Below are 12,446 nucleotides of genomic sequence, written 5' to 3' on the forward strand. Positions count from 1 at the left end.
GAAGAGAAAGATTTGCACTCCCACTCTCTCCAAGACAGGTGGAATTCCAGGTTTCAGCTAGGCAGGTTCGGAATCACCTTCAAAAAGGCCATTTGGGCAATAAAGACACATTGTAAAAAATGGAGGAAAAAAAACAAATCAATAAATGTTCTCTGAGGGTAATAAGACAGCCCCCTGCCTTCGAATAAAGATAATGATGGCAGTAAACTCCAGCCACCAAGCTTTACAGATGGGAGGACAATGAAAACACCAATCATTTTTTTGTTTGGGTTTTTTTTTTAAGCCACCTTATCCTGTCCCTCAAAAGGGCTCAGAACTGGACCCTGGAGTGCATATTCCAAAGGAGCCAAGAGGCCTCGTAGCTTTGTAAGGAATCCACTGCTGAGTTCTCATATTTTAAGCAGGCAAGAGCATTTGGCCCCATAAGCTCACAGAGGCTCATCTTCTCAAGGAAAACATAACCGGGATTCTCTCACTTCAATGATTCTAGGGGTCTGGAGTGTTCTGAGCCCTCGCTGGATTTGAAAGCGTTCCGGAAGTCGAGCGATCGCCCTCCTCCCTCCCTTGTTCTCAAATGGCCCAAGGTCCGAGTCATGGCAGAGATCCTGCCAGCTTCCCTTCCGCCTGCCTCCCTCCTGCAGCCCCAGCTTCTGCCGAACGCTCCCATGTGGAATATGTTATGACAGCAAAATCTTCCCTTTCACAATCTGCTTGATGACTATCCATGTTTCCCCAAAACAACAATATCATGACCCAGATTTGTAAAACCCAGAGGCAACAGCGCGTACAACATAATCTATCTGCGACATTTGCTTGTTTGCTTGCCTGCTTGAACCCCTTTGCTGTCTGATATGCCTGCTATTACTGTCTTGCCTGCGCCGGCTGCCATACCAGCTGCAGACGGGCACCCCGTGTTTCATTCTCTGCACCCCCTGGAAGACGGGGCCCGGGGGAGAAGCCGGTTCTGGCGGGGAAGGTGGGGTGATCGGAAGTGTCTGGAGGTGCTTCTCACTACCTTTCTGAGGGCCATCCTTCCTTAAGCACTCTAAAGAAAGGAGGGCGCTGCCCTCTGCGTCTGTTTCCCAACTGCCCAGGCCTAGGCCCTGGGCCCTAGACCTCATCCCGGCCCAGCATGAGCTCAGGGCTAAGGGTGGAACGTGTGGCTCGCTTTCAGTAAGAGCAAGTGTCAGCTCTCTACTTGTTGCTTTGGGGACTGGAAAAACAAAAAAAAAAGACCCAAAATAACAGTTTTCCGTTTTATAGGTCTTCCTGCCACCTGACCAAAATGATGAAAAGACCATCATCATTCCAAGTGGCTATCAACGGGGATACCAGTTAAAGGACGCTCACTTTCTACCTTTTCTCTAGATCAGGGGTCCCCAACCCGCAAACCGTGGATTGGTACTGGTCCGTGGCCTGTTAGGAACGGTGGCCAGTGAGTGAAGCGTCATCTGTATCTGCAGCCGCTCCCCAGCGCCAGCATCACCGCCTCAGCTCCGCCTCAGATCACTGGGCATTAGATTCTCACAGACACACTGGTCCCTGGTGCCAAAAAGGTTGGGGACTGCTGCTCAGGCATGTACACGTAGCGCCTCTGGGGTCTGAGCAGACATGAACTGTTCCAAGCTAAGTAAGACTAAGGAGCTCGGGCTTGAGGCCACAGCCACTGTAAGATGCAATTTAGCTCGGGGCTCTGTACCAAAGGACAGATAAAATTGTTTCATCGCTCTGGGTCCTTATCTACCTGGGAGCTATTAATGCAAAGAGGCCTCAAGGAGGCAGGAGCAGGCGGGAGCAGGTGCAGAGACGGATGGTCTGAACAGCGAGAACCCTTCCTTTCTGGGGCCGAGGCCGGGAAGCCTTCGCGAAGGAACAGTCTCCTTTTCACCACAAAGAACGGGCTGGGGACTCAGTTGCGGTTTCTCCACTTCTAAACTCTCTAATAAGAACAATTTTTTCCCTCACTAGGAGCAGAGTGGAGGGAGGAAATTAAACAAGCAGGGAGGAAATTAAATCTGTTCAAATCATTAGTTTCTCTTCCATTCCTAGGCCCCACCAAGATCCAAGCACCAGCTGAGACCACCTTCGTCGCCTGCATCCCTGCACCGCCTGGGGACCGGCGAGCAGGAAAACTTGCTTCTCTGGACTCTTAGGTTCTTTGAGAGGGCCCTGCCAGTGACCTCGTCCCTGAGATGAGAAAATTCCAGGCCCTGGAGAACTGGTGCCCCTCTCTAGAAGATGAAGGAGGAAGGGAAACAGGGCTGAGTGCGTGAGAACCTTTACCTTCGGCCGCTCTTTTAAAGAAGACTTTGCAGCTTCCACAAGTGAGAGCTCCATAGTGACAGCCAGAAGCTTCATCCCCACAGATCAGGCACGTCTTCTGCGGTGGAAAGTAGTAGTCGATGGGCAGAACGTGGTCCCTGGCGGTCTCCAACCTGGGGAGACACAAGGAACACAACGCGACACGCATCAGTGCTTCGCACGAATGGCAAGGCAGAAGTCAGAGATCTTCGGGAGTCCCCCACATTGCTGGCGGGGCTAACGGAAATGAAACAAAAGGACGAAGAGCCCTCAAAATGAACACACGAGGGAATGACTGTGATTAGTATCATCACGTCAGTGTTCGTTGGTGTTTTCTCTCCGTTGTCTCGCTTTCCACAGAAGTCTCTCTACATCATGTGGACGTGCCCTGCCCCCCGCAACGTAAAGTACCCGAATCCCTACGCCTGAAGCTCCTGCTGAGAAATGATGGGCGGCGATGCTACGAATGTCTTAGGGCTGCCATCTCGGCCCCTGGCCACTAAAATCACACGTTCCCTGGGTACTGGGATGGAGCTTCTGAGGTCACCCGGGCTAACAGCCTGTCTCCAAGAAGACCTGTGTCTGAGTCCTTCTAGGCGTCTGTGAAAGACAGGGCCAGAAAGCCGGTCGCGAAACCTGGATGGCATGGGTAATTCTCAGTCTCCCATGGTAATTAATTACAATTTAAGCAAATGGAGCATGGTTTTTACTACCTAGACATCAGTTTCTTTTCTCTCCTATGTCCTGTATCTAAGCATTAAACAAAACTCAAGTGACCCCTTGTCATCTGCCTCAGACAGATGACAACTGCCCGGGTTCTCACGCCCAGGAATGCAGCTACTATTTATGAGTACTTCTTCCTTAAGCCGTTATGGCGGCCTGTTTGCTGGGTGGGGTGATTTTTGACATCCCAAAACAACGGTGTGAGATGATTTTCTTTCCTCCTGATTTCACATAAAGAAAATCGGACTCGGAGAGGAGCTGCCCAGGACTATCTGACTCCAAACCCAGCACAGTTTTCATTACCCTATTATCATCTTCTCGCTACTCCCCTTGACTGTCAACCTGTGGCTCTTTGGTAATCACACTCGGCACAGTCATCAGAATCAAAACGAAACAAAAAAGGAGGAAAGGTTATCCTCCCTTCCACCTACCAATGAGCAGCCCTGGCAGAGCGACAGCAGAGAAAGCTTTCTCAGGCTACGCTTGACGGGCGAGCACTTTACCTCTGAGACACAAACATCCGCTTTACTTCAAGTCCCAAGTTTAACACAAAGCACGGACAAAGCTCTGCTGATATGCAAACCCGGCAGCTGGCCATGGTGACCTGTCTGTTCTCCCCACAAGCCTTCTGTTTGGTATCATTACTGGAAAGCCAGCAGGAGTCTGCCCGCCAACCAGGACTAGCAAGGGCACAGATTCCCCAGGGAAAGAACTTCACTTCCCATAGACGAGTGGGTGAAATGCTACCAATGTCTTTCCCTGGGCTAAAAATATCATTTCTTTGGGTAAAAATTATGCCCCCGTCCTCATTCATAAAACAAGGAGAAGCTTTTTTTTTTTTTTTTTTTGCATGTATCTGTATCCTTTTCCTGTTTTTGGAGTTCTGTAAGTAATACAAACTGTTCGAACGGAATCAGAAGGGCATGCATGCAGGCTGCCTGTTTGCCTGCCCTTTTCACGTACGTAATCTCACTTGATCTTCCTGACAACCCTGTCAGGTAGCTCTGTATTGTCCCTATGTCGTATGAGAGGGAACTCATGCTGACGAAAATTGAGTAAACTTGTTCAAGATCACTCTTCTAGTAAGTGGAAAAGCCAGGATTCTATCCTAGGTAAGTCTGACTCCAGAGTGTGGATCTGTAACCAATGACTAACCGTGTTATAAGACTGGAAGTTGAGATTGGATAGCTTGATTCAACTCGACTCCTAGAACCTAGCCCCATGGTCTAGGTGCTGGGGTATAGTGGGGTTTTTTGGGGAGGGGGGGTGGATAGAGTGCTGATGAAGATATTAATCTAGCCTCCAGTAACTTACTGTCTAGTAGAGAAGACAGGAAACAAGGAACTGTAGAACACAGTGGGTGATATAATAGAGCGCAGATTGTCACAGATTAGAAAGCACCTCAAAGACAGGAGTTTTTTTGAAAGGCGAGATAGTATACATGGGTAAATGAGATCACGGTGACAGCAACAATAATTATTAGTATATAACTGCACAATAAATATCAGATAAACAAAGTGGAAACCTATGTGAAGTAAATAAGAGGTCTTTTTAGAAAGAGCCTTTAAGAGAAATTTCCATCTGTACTAAAATTGAAAATACACTTCCGATTGTTGAAAAGAATCTAATTGATCAAATGTATAACCAATGCCTAAAAAGAGGAAAAAGTCATCAACATTTTTTATTAGATATGAATTTAATAAAATACATCTTACACACGAATAACTGTAAAGAAGGAGAAAGAGGAGAAACAATGAAGACGATTTTAGAACTTGAACTTGTCCTAACTACAAGCCACCCTGACTGGAGGCCTGCGGTATCTCCTGACCTCACCAGGTCATTTTCCACGTACCTCTCCTGGCAAAATATTCCAGCCAGCTTTCCCACTGACCCTGGCCTAGTGCTCACAAAGGGCACACTGCAGTTTTGAGTCATGAGCTGACCTTTGGGCATTGAAAATAAAAATCTCAACCGTGGTGCCTCTCCCACGTCTACATCCTAGAGAAATCCGCGCATATTCGCTTTGGGAGGCGTGAGTGGGAATGGTCATGATGGCCCCTGTTCGTAAAAGCAAAAACGATCACTATCTGCTGACGGGAAAGAGAAGGAAATTACGGCACACTCATTAAATCAAACGCCAGTCAGCAAGGAGAAGGAACAGAATACAGGCACGTATAGGTGCATCTCACGAGCTGATGTTGCATAAGAGGCGAACTCACAATAGCATACATACAATATAACGCCATCATATAATGCCCGAAAAGAAGCAAAAGTAGATAATATATATGTAAATATATGTATGAAAAAAATATGCCAGGGAATAAACCCAGTCTATTACCTCTGAGGGGAGGCTGGGGATAATGACATAAGAAAGGAGGAATCGAGTTAATCTATGCATTCATTTAAAAACCATTTATTCAGCGCCTACTACATACCAGGCACCATTCCGTGTCCTGGGATTGGAGCAGAGAATGACAACAGCAAAAAGAGATGGCACAGATATTTTTTTTAATCAGGGCTCACGTGTGTTCATTTTATTATGACGTTCGACATAATAATGCATGTACGTGTACTCGGTTGTATAACAGCATGCAGTAAAAGGAATATTAAGAAGACGTTTCTGACATCCTCCTGAATAACACCCTACCTGCAAGTACAGCAGAAGTTTGCTTCGAGAACGAGTACAGAATCGTTCTCATGAGACGCTGGGTGTCCTTCTGCCTCCCCCGAGTCACACGCTCACTCACTATCCCAATGCAGGGCACTCGGCTCATGAGTCTGAAGCGAAAGCGCTACGACATAGAACGGGAGTTTTCCAGACCAGAAAGAACACCGCTCCCTATTCTCCGACACGTTCACTGTTAATTAAAGTGTATTACGGATGCCGGCTCAATGTTGGGAAGATGGGGCTCAGAAACGCTCAGCACCCAGCTGTAATCTCAACCACTCGATCGATCGATCGATCAATCAATCAAACCCTCCCTTCCTCCCTCCCATGTCCTCTTACTCTGAGATATCTTAAGAGGTCTAATTTAAGTAAGGCCGCCAATGATTATGGAACCAGGGTGAAATGCACGAGTCACAGAGCAGTTTCTGCCGTTTGCTCTGCAGAATGGACAGCCCTCCACCACTGAACCCTGAGCTCCATTTTCATTCATCACATTAAGGAATACAGTGACAACTTTCCATGAATTTTTAAGACAAAAATAAGAGAGTTTAAAGTTAGTCTTAGAGAGATCCCTTGCACCTCCTTCTCTGTGGGTACAAGGGATGCTTCGATGGAGAAAGTGGCCAAGTAATGGCATAAGACTGGTACCTTCTCTTCCTGCTGCTGCTCAGGTTTGAAATTTGATGACAGTCTGTCCAGGAGGACATGTTTCCGTTTAAAAGTAGTATCTGACTTTACTTCATAGCTCTCCAATTCTGTATAACAGTGCCTTTTGTTGAAATGGAAAGATAGATAGGTAGAAGATCTGATTTTCATGCCTGTCTGTGTCACTTTCTAAAAGAATGACCTTGAAGAAATCATTTAGTTTCGATTTCTTCATGTGTGAAACAGGTCAAGAAATATAGAACTCACAAGGTAAAGCAGCCCAGAATGTTGCTGGCACAGTGCTTAAGAACTGGACATTATAATAATAATCTCATGACAGAATGATAGGAAGGAGAGATGGGAGAACTGAATTCTAAAAAACCACCTCTGACGTAGGGATCCTTATTCCTACTTTTAAGATATGGAAACTCAGACTCACTTAAGATCAATGGCTTATCTGAGTTCATACAGTTAGTAAGTGACAAAGCCAGAATTCACAACTGGGACTATTACCCCCTAAATCAGGATTTTGCCACTATTCTAAATTGCCAATATAATGGTTGTTATAGCATGGCTTTAATTTACTTAGGTTATTTTAACAGGTTTATTGATATATCATTCGCATACCATAAAATTCACCCATTTGGGCATATTTGCATTTAGTGCCACAAACTAATTGTAGAACACTTTTATTGCCCCAAAAAGGAGCCCTGCACCCGCCAGCAGTCATCCCCCATTCCCTCCTCCTCTCGACTCATTTACTTTCTGTCTCTAAAGATCTTGAACTCATGTCCTCCCTCAGACACACTGAGTCGACAGCTAAAGGCTGGCTGAGTGATGACTACACGTTTGACCAATGAGAAGACCACTGGGCCCGAGCGATCTAAGACACTGCTCTTAAAGGGTCCGCATCTCTGGACTTACCCAGCCCAGGGCCCCCCTCGGAGGCAGCCGACCGCTCCCAGACTTAACATGAAGGAGACTCGCCAGCTTATATTAGAGCAGCGGCCTGAGGGGCAGGCACCTGATTTAATGTGCACATCTAGGAGCCTGTGGGAATACTTTCTGGGGACGCAGAATTAGGGGTGCCATCTCCGTGCCCTGCCTTTGCTGTACCTCAAAGCGTCAGGATCTCTTGGAAGCTTTTGCCTGTGTCTCGTACCCCTAATTGTACAGCTACGGCCGAGGGGATGCTTCGTGACCGCCTGGCTCTGGAGGCCAGAGGAGCCTGTGTTCTTGGTCCGACAGGACTGCCATAACTGGTGTCATCCAGAGGGGAGCTCATAGCCCTGTCTGGCGCCTTCGTTTTTGTGACTGCTGCCTGGGGACACCTCTACATCGCCCAGTTTGGTGACTAGCGGGGCTTACGCTCACGGGTCTCGCAGTTCTGTAGTAAATGGAGAAAGAGAGCTCTTCAACAGCTACCACACCCGGGGCACAGCAAGGGGCGGATCTGGGAGCTCGGTCTTTCTGTAGAGGAGGCCTGTGAGCTAATGATCTCGACTGCGGTGGGGCAGGCGTCCAATTAAGCGCACATCTAGGGACTGACTGGAATCCTTTCCAGAGACCTTGAAGGCACCACTATCTTTGTTTTCACCCTCTGTCATGCTCCAGAGAGCCAGTGTCTCTGGGAGGTGGGGGTTCTACATGTATCTGTTGCCCTGGTTTTTATGCCAGGTGCCTGCTTTTTGTGGCTGGTACCCAGGAGACAGCCCTTAATCATCAGGCGCTGGGGGCTGGGGGTTTTGGGGCTTCCACTTCTGAGTCCCATGGGACTGTGGCAATCAGAAAGGCAGTTCTTGACAGGGTACTACCCACGGGACACTACCCAGACAAGAGACTGAGGCACAGCCCCGGTCTTTCTGTGAAGGAGGCCTCTTGCTTGTCCTGGAGCTTCAGAATGAGGGGAAGACTTCAGATTTGGCACGTATTTATTGGCCTATGGAGCTGCTCTCAAGGAACGTAGGCTGTGGACGCCATCTTGTCTTTCTGCCTTTCTTCACGCTGTTGGTATCACCCGGAAAAGAGCTATACACTCGTCTAGAACCCCGGTTTCTGTGACTCATGCTCGAGGGATACTTCCAGATCGCCTGGCTCTGGTGGCCTGCAGGGCTTATGCCTGTGGTCCCACAGGGCTGTATATATTTGCATACTTTTAAAAGCTGACGTCTGAGGTTCTGGCTTCCAATCATATTGAATCTAGGTGCTGACTGAGATCCTTCCCTTTGGGACGCTGACAGGTCTTGGCACATACTCAAATACTGGCAGCTATAAAATTTATAATAGGCTATTTAAACAAGCATAAATATTTGAGAGACAACCAAGAGTTGAGGCGGGGTTGAATGACAAGTTTCATCTCCTATACGAGGCCATTCTTTCAAGACTGGAGGAGGTAGTTCCTTCATCTAATGTCTAGGAAAAAAACACTGTATGTTCAAAATGAAAGAACAAGACGTAAGACATGTAACTGACCTGATAAAGAGCTCATAGTAATGGCCATAAAGTTGCTCATCAAACAGGGGAGATGAACGGATGAACGTGGTAAAACCTCAACAAAGAGACAGAAAATATAAGCACCGGATATAAGTCACGAAGCTGAAGAATAACTGCACTAAAAATACACTTGAACGGTATAACAGGGGACTACATGAAGAATAAAAAAATGAGTCAACTTGAGGGCAAAGCAGTGGAACTCACCTAATCGGAGCAGCAAAAAGGAAAAAGAATGAAAAAAGTGAAGCTAGGTTAAGGAACTTATGGGACAGCATTAAACAGACTAACATTTGAATCACAGGGCTGCCAGAAAAAGAAGAGAGGACAAAGGGGTAGAAATCATATGGGAATAAACAATGGCTGAAAACCTCTCTAACCTGGGGAAGGAAACAGACATCCAGATCGAAGAACTGAGAGTTCCAAATAACAGGAACCCAAAGAAACCCACATCAAGACATATAATTTAAATGTTAAAATTTAAAAACAAGGAGAGAATATGAAAGGCATCAAGAAAAAAAAAAAACAACCTGTTATTAAAAGGGAACCCACAGAAAACGATCAGATTTTTCAGCAGAAACTTTGCAGGCCAGAAGGGATTAGCACGATATATTCGAAGTGATGAAAGGAAAACCAAACCAAACCAAACAAAACACAAACTTCCAACCGAGAATACTCTACTCGGCAAAGCTATCATTCAGAAAAGGAGAGAGAGAGTTTTCCAAACAAGTCAAAGCTAAAGAATCTCATCCCCACTACACCAGCCCTATAACGAATGTTAAAGGGACTCCTTTAAGCTGAAAAGAAAAGGCACTAAGTAGTAACAAAAATACATATGAAAAATACATCTCACCAGAAAGGGAAATGCTAGTTACGGTAGTGGATGAATCACTTATAAAGCTAGCATGAAGGTTAAAAGACAAAGGCAGCAAAAATAACTATGACTATAATTAGTTAAGGGATGGACAAGAAAAACAATATAAAATGGGACATCGAAAACATGAAATGTGGGGGCGGGGAGAGCAATAATACAGAGCTTTAACAGTGGGATTAAACTTATGGTTTTACCAACTTAAAATATACTGTTCTAGATATAAGTTGTTGTATGTAAGCTTTATGGTAGCCACAAAGCAAAAGCCTATAGCATGTACAAATAAATGAAAAGAAAATATATAAGCATACCACCAAAGAAAGTCATCAAACCACAAAGGAAGTGAGCGAGAGAAGAAAGGAATAGAGACGAACTATTTTAAAAAGCCAGAAAATAATTATAATGGCAATAAGCACATACTTAGCAATAATTACTTTAAATTTTAATGAACCAAATTCCCCAACCAAAAGACATGGAGTAGCCCAAGGAATTGAAACAAACAAACAAACAAACAAACAAAACCAATCTATATACTACCCACAAGAGATTCACTTTAGATATAAGGGCACGCACAGCCTGAAGGAGAAGGGATGGAATAAGATATCCACGCCAATGGAAACCAAAATAAAGTTGGAGTAGCTATACTTATATCAGAGAAAAGAGACTTTAAACAAAGATTGTAATAAGAGACAAGAAAGGTTACATGATGATAAAGGGGTCAATCAAACAAGAAGATATAACATTCGTAAATATTTATACACCCAACGTAGGAGCACCTAAATATATAACACCAATATGAACGGACTTGAAGGGGGAATATACAACATTACAATAATATTAGGGGACTTTAATACCCCACTTACATCAATGGATAGATCATCCAGACAGAAAATTAAAAAAAGAACATTGGCCTTAATGACACATTAGACCAGATGGACTTAGATATTTACAGAACATTCTATCTCAAAGCAAAATATGCATTCTCAAGTTCACATGAAACATTTTCCAAATTAGGTCATATATTAGACCACAAAACGAGTCTCGACAAATTTAAGTGGACTGAAATCATGTTCAAGCATCTTTTCCGACCGCAATGGTATAAAACTAGAAAGTAAAAGAAGAACCTGGAAAATTCACTAATATGTAGACATTAAACAATGTGCTACTGAACAAGCAAGAGGTCAAAGAAAAAAGTAAACAGAGAAATCAAAAAAATACTTTTAGGCAAATGAAAGTGAAAATGTAATGTACCAACATTTATGAGATGCAGCAAAAGCAGTTCTAAAAGTAAAGTTCATAGTGATAGATGCCTATCTCAAAAAACGAAACAAAACAAAGTAAGTCTCAAATAAGCAGCCTTACTTTTCACTTCAAGGAGCTAGAAAAGAACACAGCAAGCCAAAAGTCAGTACAAGCAAAATAGCAAAGCTTAGAGCAGAAATAGAGACTAAAAAGACAATAGAAATGATCAGAGAACCTGAGACCTGGTTCTTTGAAAAGATAAACAAAATTCACAAACCTTTAGCTAGATTCGCCAAGAAAAAAGACAGAGGACTGAAATAAAGTCAGAAATAAAAAAGGAAATGTTACAAGTGATACCACAGAGACACAAAGGATCATAAGATACCACCACAAACCCTTTGTTGCTAAAAATTAGACAACCTAGAAGAAATGAATAATATCTATAAATGTGCAACCTACCAAGACTGAATCATGATGAAACAGAAAATCTGAATAGATCAATGACTACAAAGAAAGTCAAACAGTAATCAAAAACCTTCAATGTTTTGTTTTGTTTTTTGAGGTAGTCCAGGACCACACGGCTTCACTTGTGAATTCTACCAAACACTCGAAGAAGGATTAATACCAATCCTTTAAAAATTTTCCCAAAAAAATGAAGTGGAGAAACTCTTACAAACTCATTTTATGAGGCCAGCATTACCCTGCTATCAAACCCAGAGAAAGATACCACAAGAAGATTGCAAGCCAATATCCCCGATGAACAGAGATGCAAAAATCCTCGACGAAATATTCGCAAACCGAATTAAACAATAAATATAAAAGGCTCGTACACCATGATCCAGGGGGATTCATTCCAGGAATGTAAGGATGGTTCACCAACCACAAATCAATTAATGTGATACAGCACATTAAGAAAATGAAGGATAAAAAACATGATCATCTCAATGATGCAGAAGAAGCATTTGACAAAATTCAACGTCCATTTATGATAAAAACTCTCAGCAAAGAGGTTATAGAGGGAACCTACCTCAACACTGATAAAGGCCATAGATGACAAGCCCATAGCTAACATCGCAACCAACGGTGGAAAGCTGAAAGCTTTTCCACTAAAATCTGGAACAAGACAGGATGCCCTCTCTCACCACTTTTATGCAACGTAGTATTGGAAATCCTTGGCAAAGTAATTAGGCATGACAAAGGACTAAAAGGCATTTCAATTGAAAAGGAAGGAATAAAACTGTCGCTATTTGTGGATGACATGATATATTAGAAACTCTAAAGAGTCCACTGAAAAACTGTTAAAACTGATAAACGAATTCAGTAAGGTCGCAGGGTACAAAATCAATACACGAAAGCTATTGTGTTTTTGTACACTAATAATGAACTATCAGAAAGATAAATTAAGAAAACAATCCCATTTACAAATGAATCAAAATAACAAAATATTTGGGAAAATTAACCAAGAAAGTGACAGTCTTAGATATTGAAAACTCCAAGATATTAATT

The 12,446-nt window shown here is 43.8% G+C and overlaps 1 protein-coding gene across 1 annotated transcript in view; it reads right to left on the minus strand.

Moving 5' to 3' along the window:
* AR (androgen receptor) overlaps positions 1–12,446 on the minus strand; it is a 156,958-nt gene that overhangs the window by 58,599 nt on the left and 85,913 nt on the right. Inside the window, 1 exon segment of the mRNA XM_011371467.1 lies at positions 2,284–2,435. Within this exon segment, the coding sequence (XP_011369769.1) occupies positions 2,284–2,435 (152 nt within the window).

This window comes from Pteropus vampyrus, unplaced genomic scaffold, assembly GCF_000151845.1.
Source record: "Pteropus vampyrus isolate Shadow unplaced genomic scaffold, Pvam_2.0 Scaffold191, whole genome shotgun sequence".
NCBI classification, from domain to species: domain Eukaryota; kingdom Metazoa; phylum Chordata; class Mammalia; order Chiroptera; family Pteropodidae; genus Pteropus; species Pteropus vampyrus.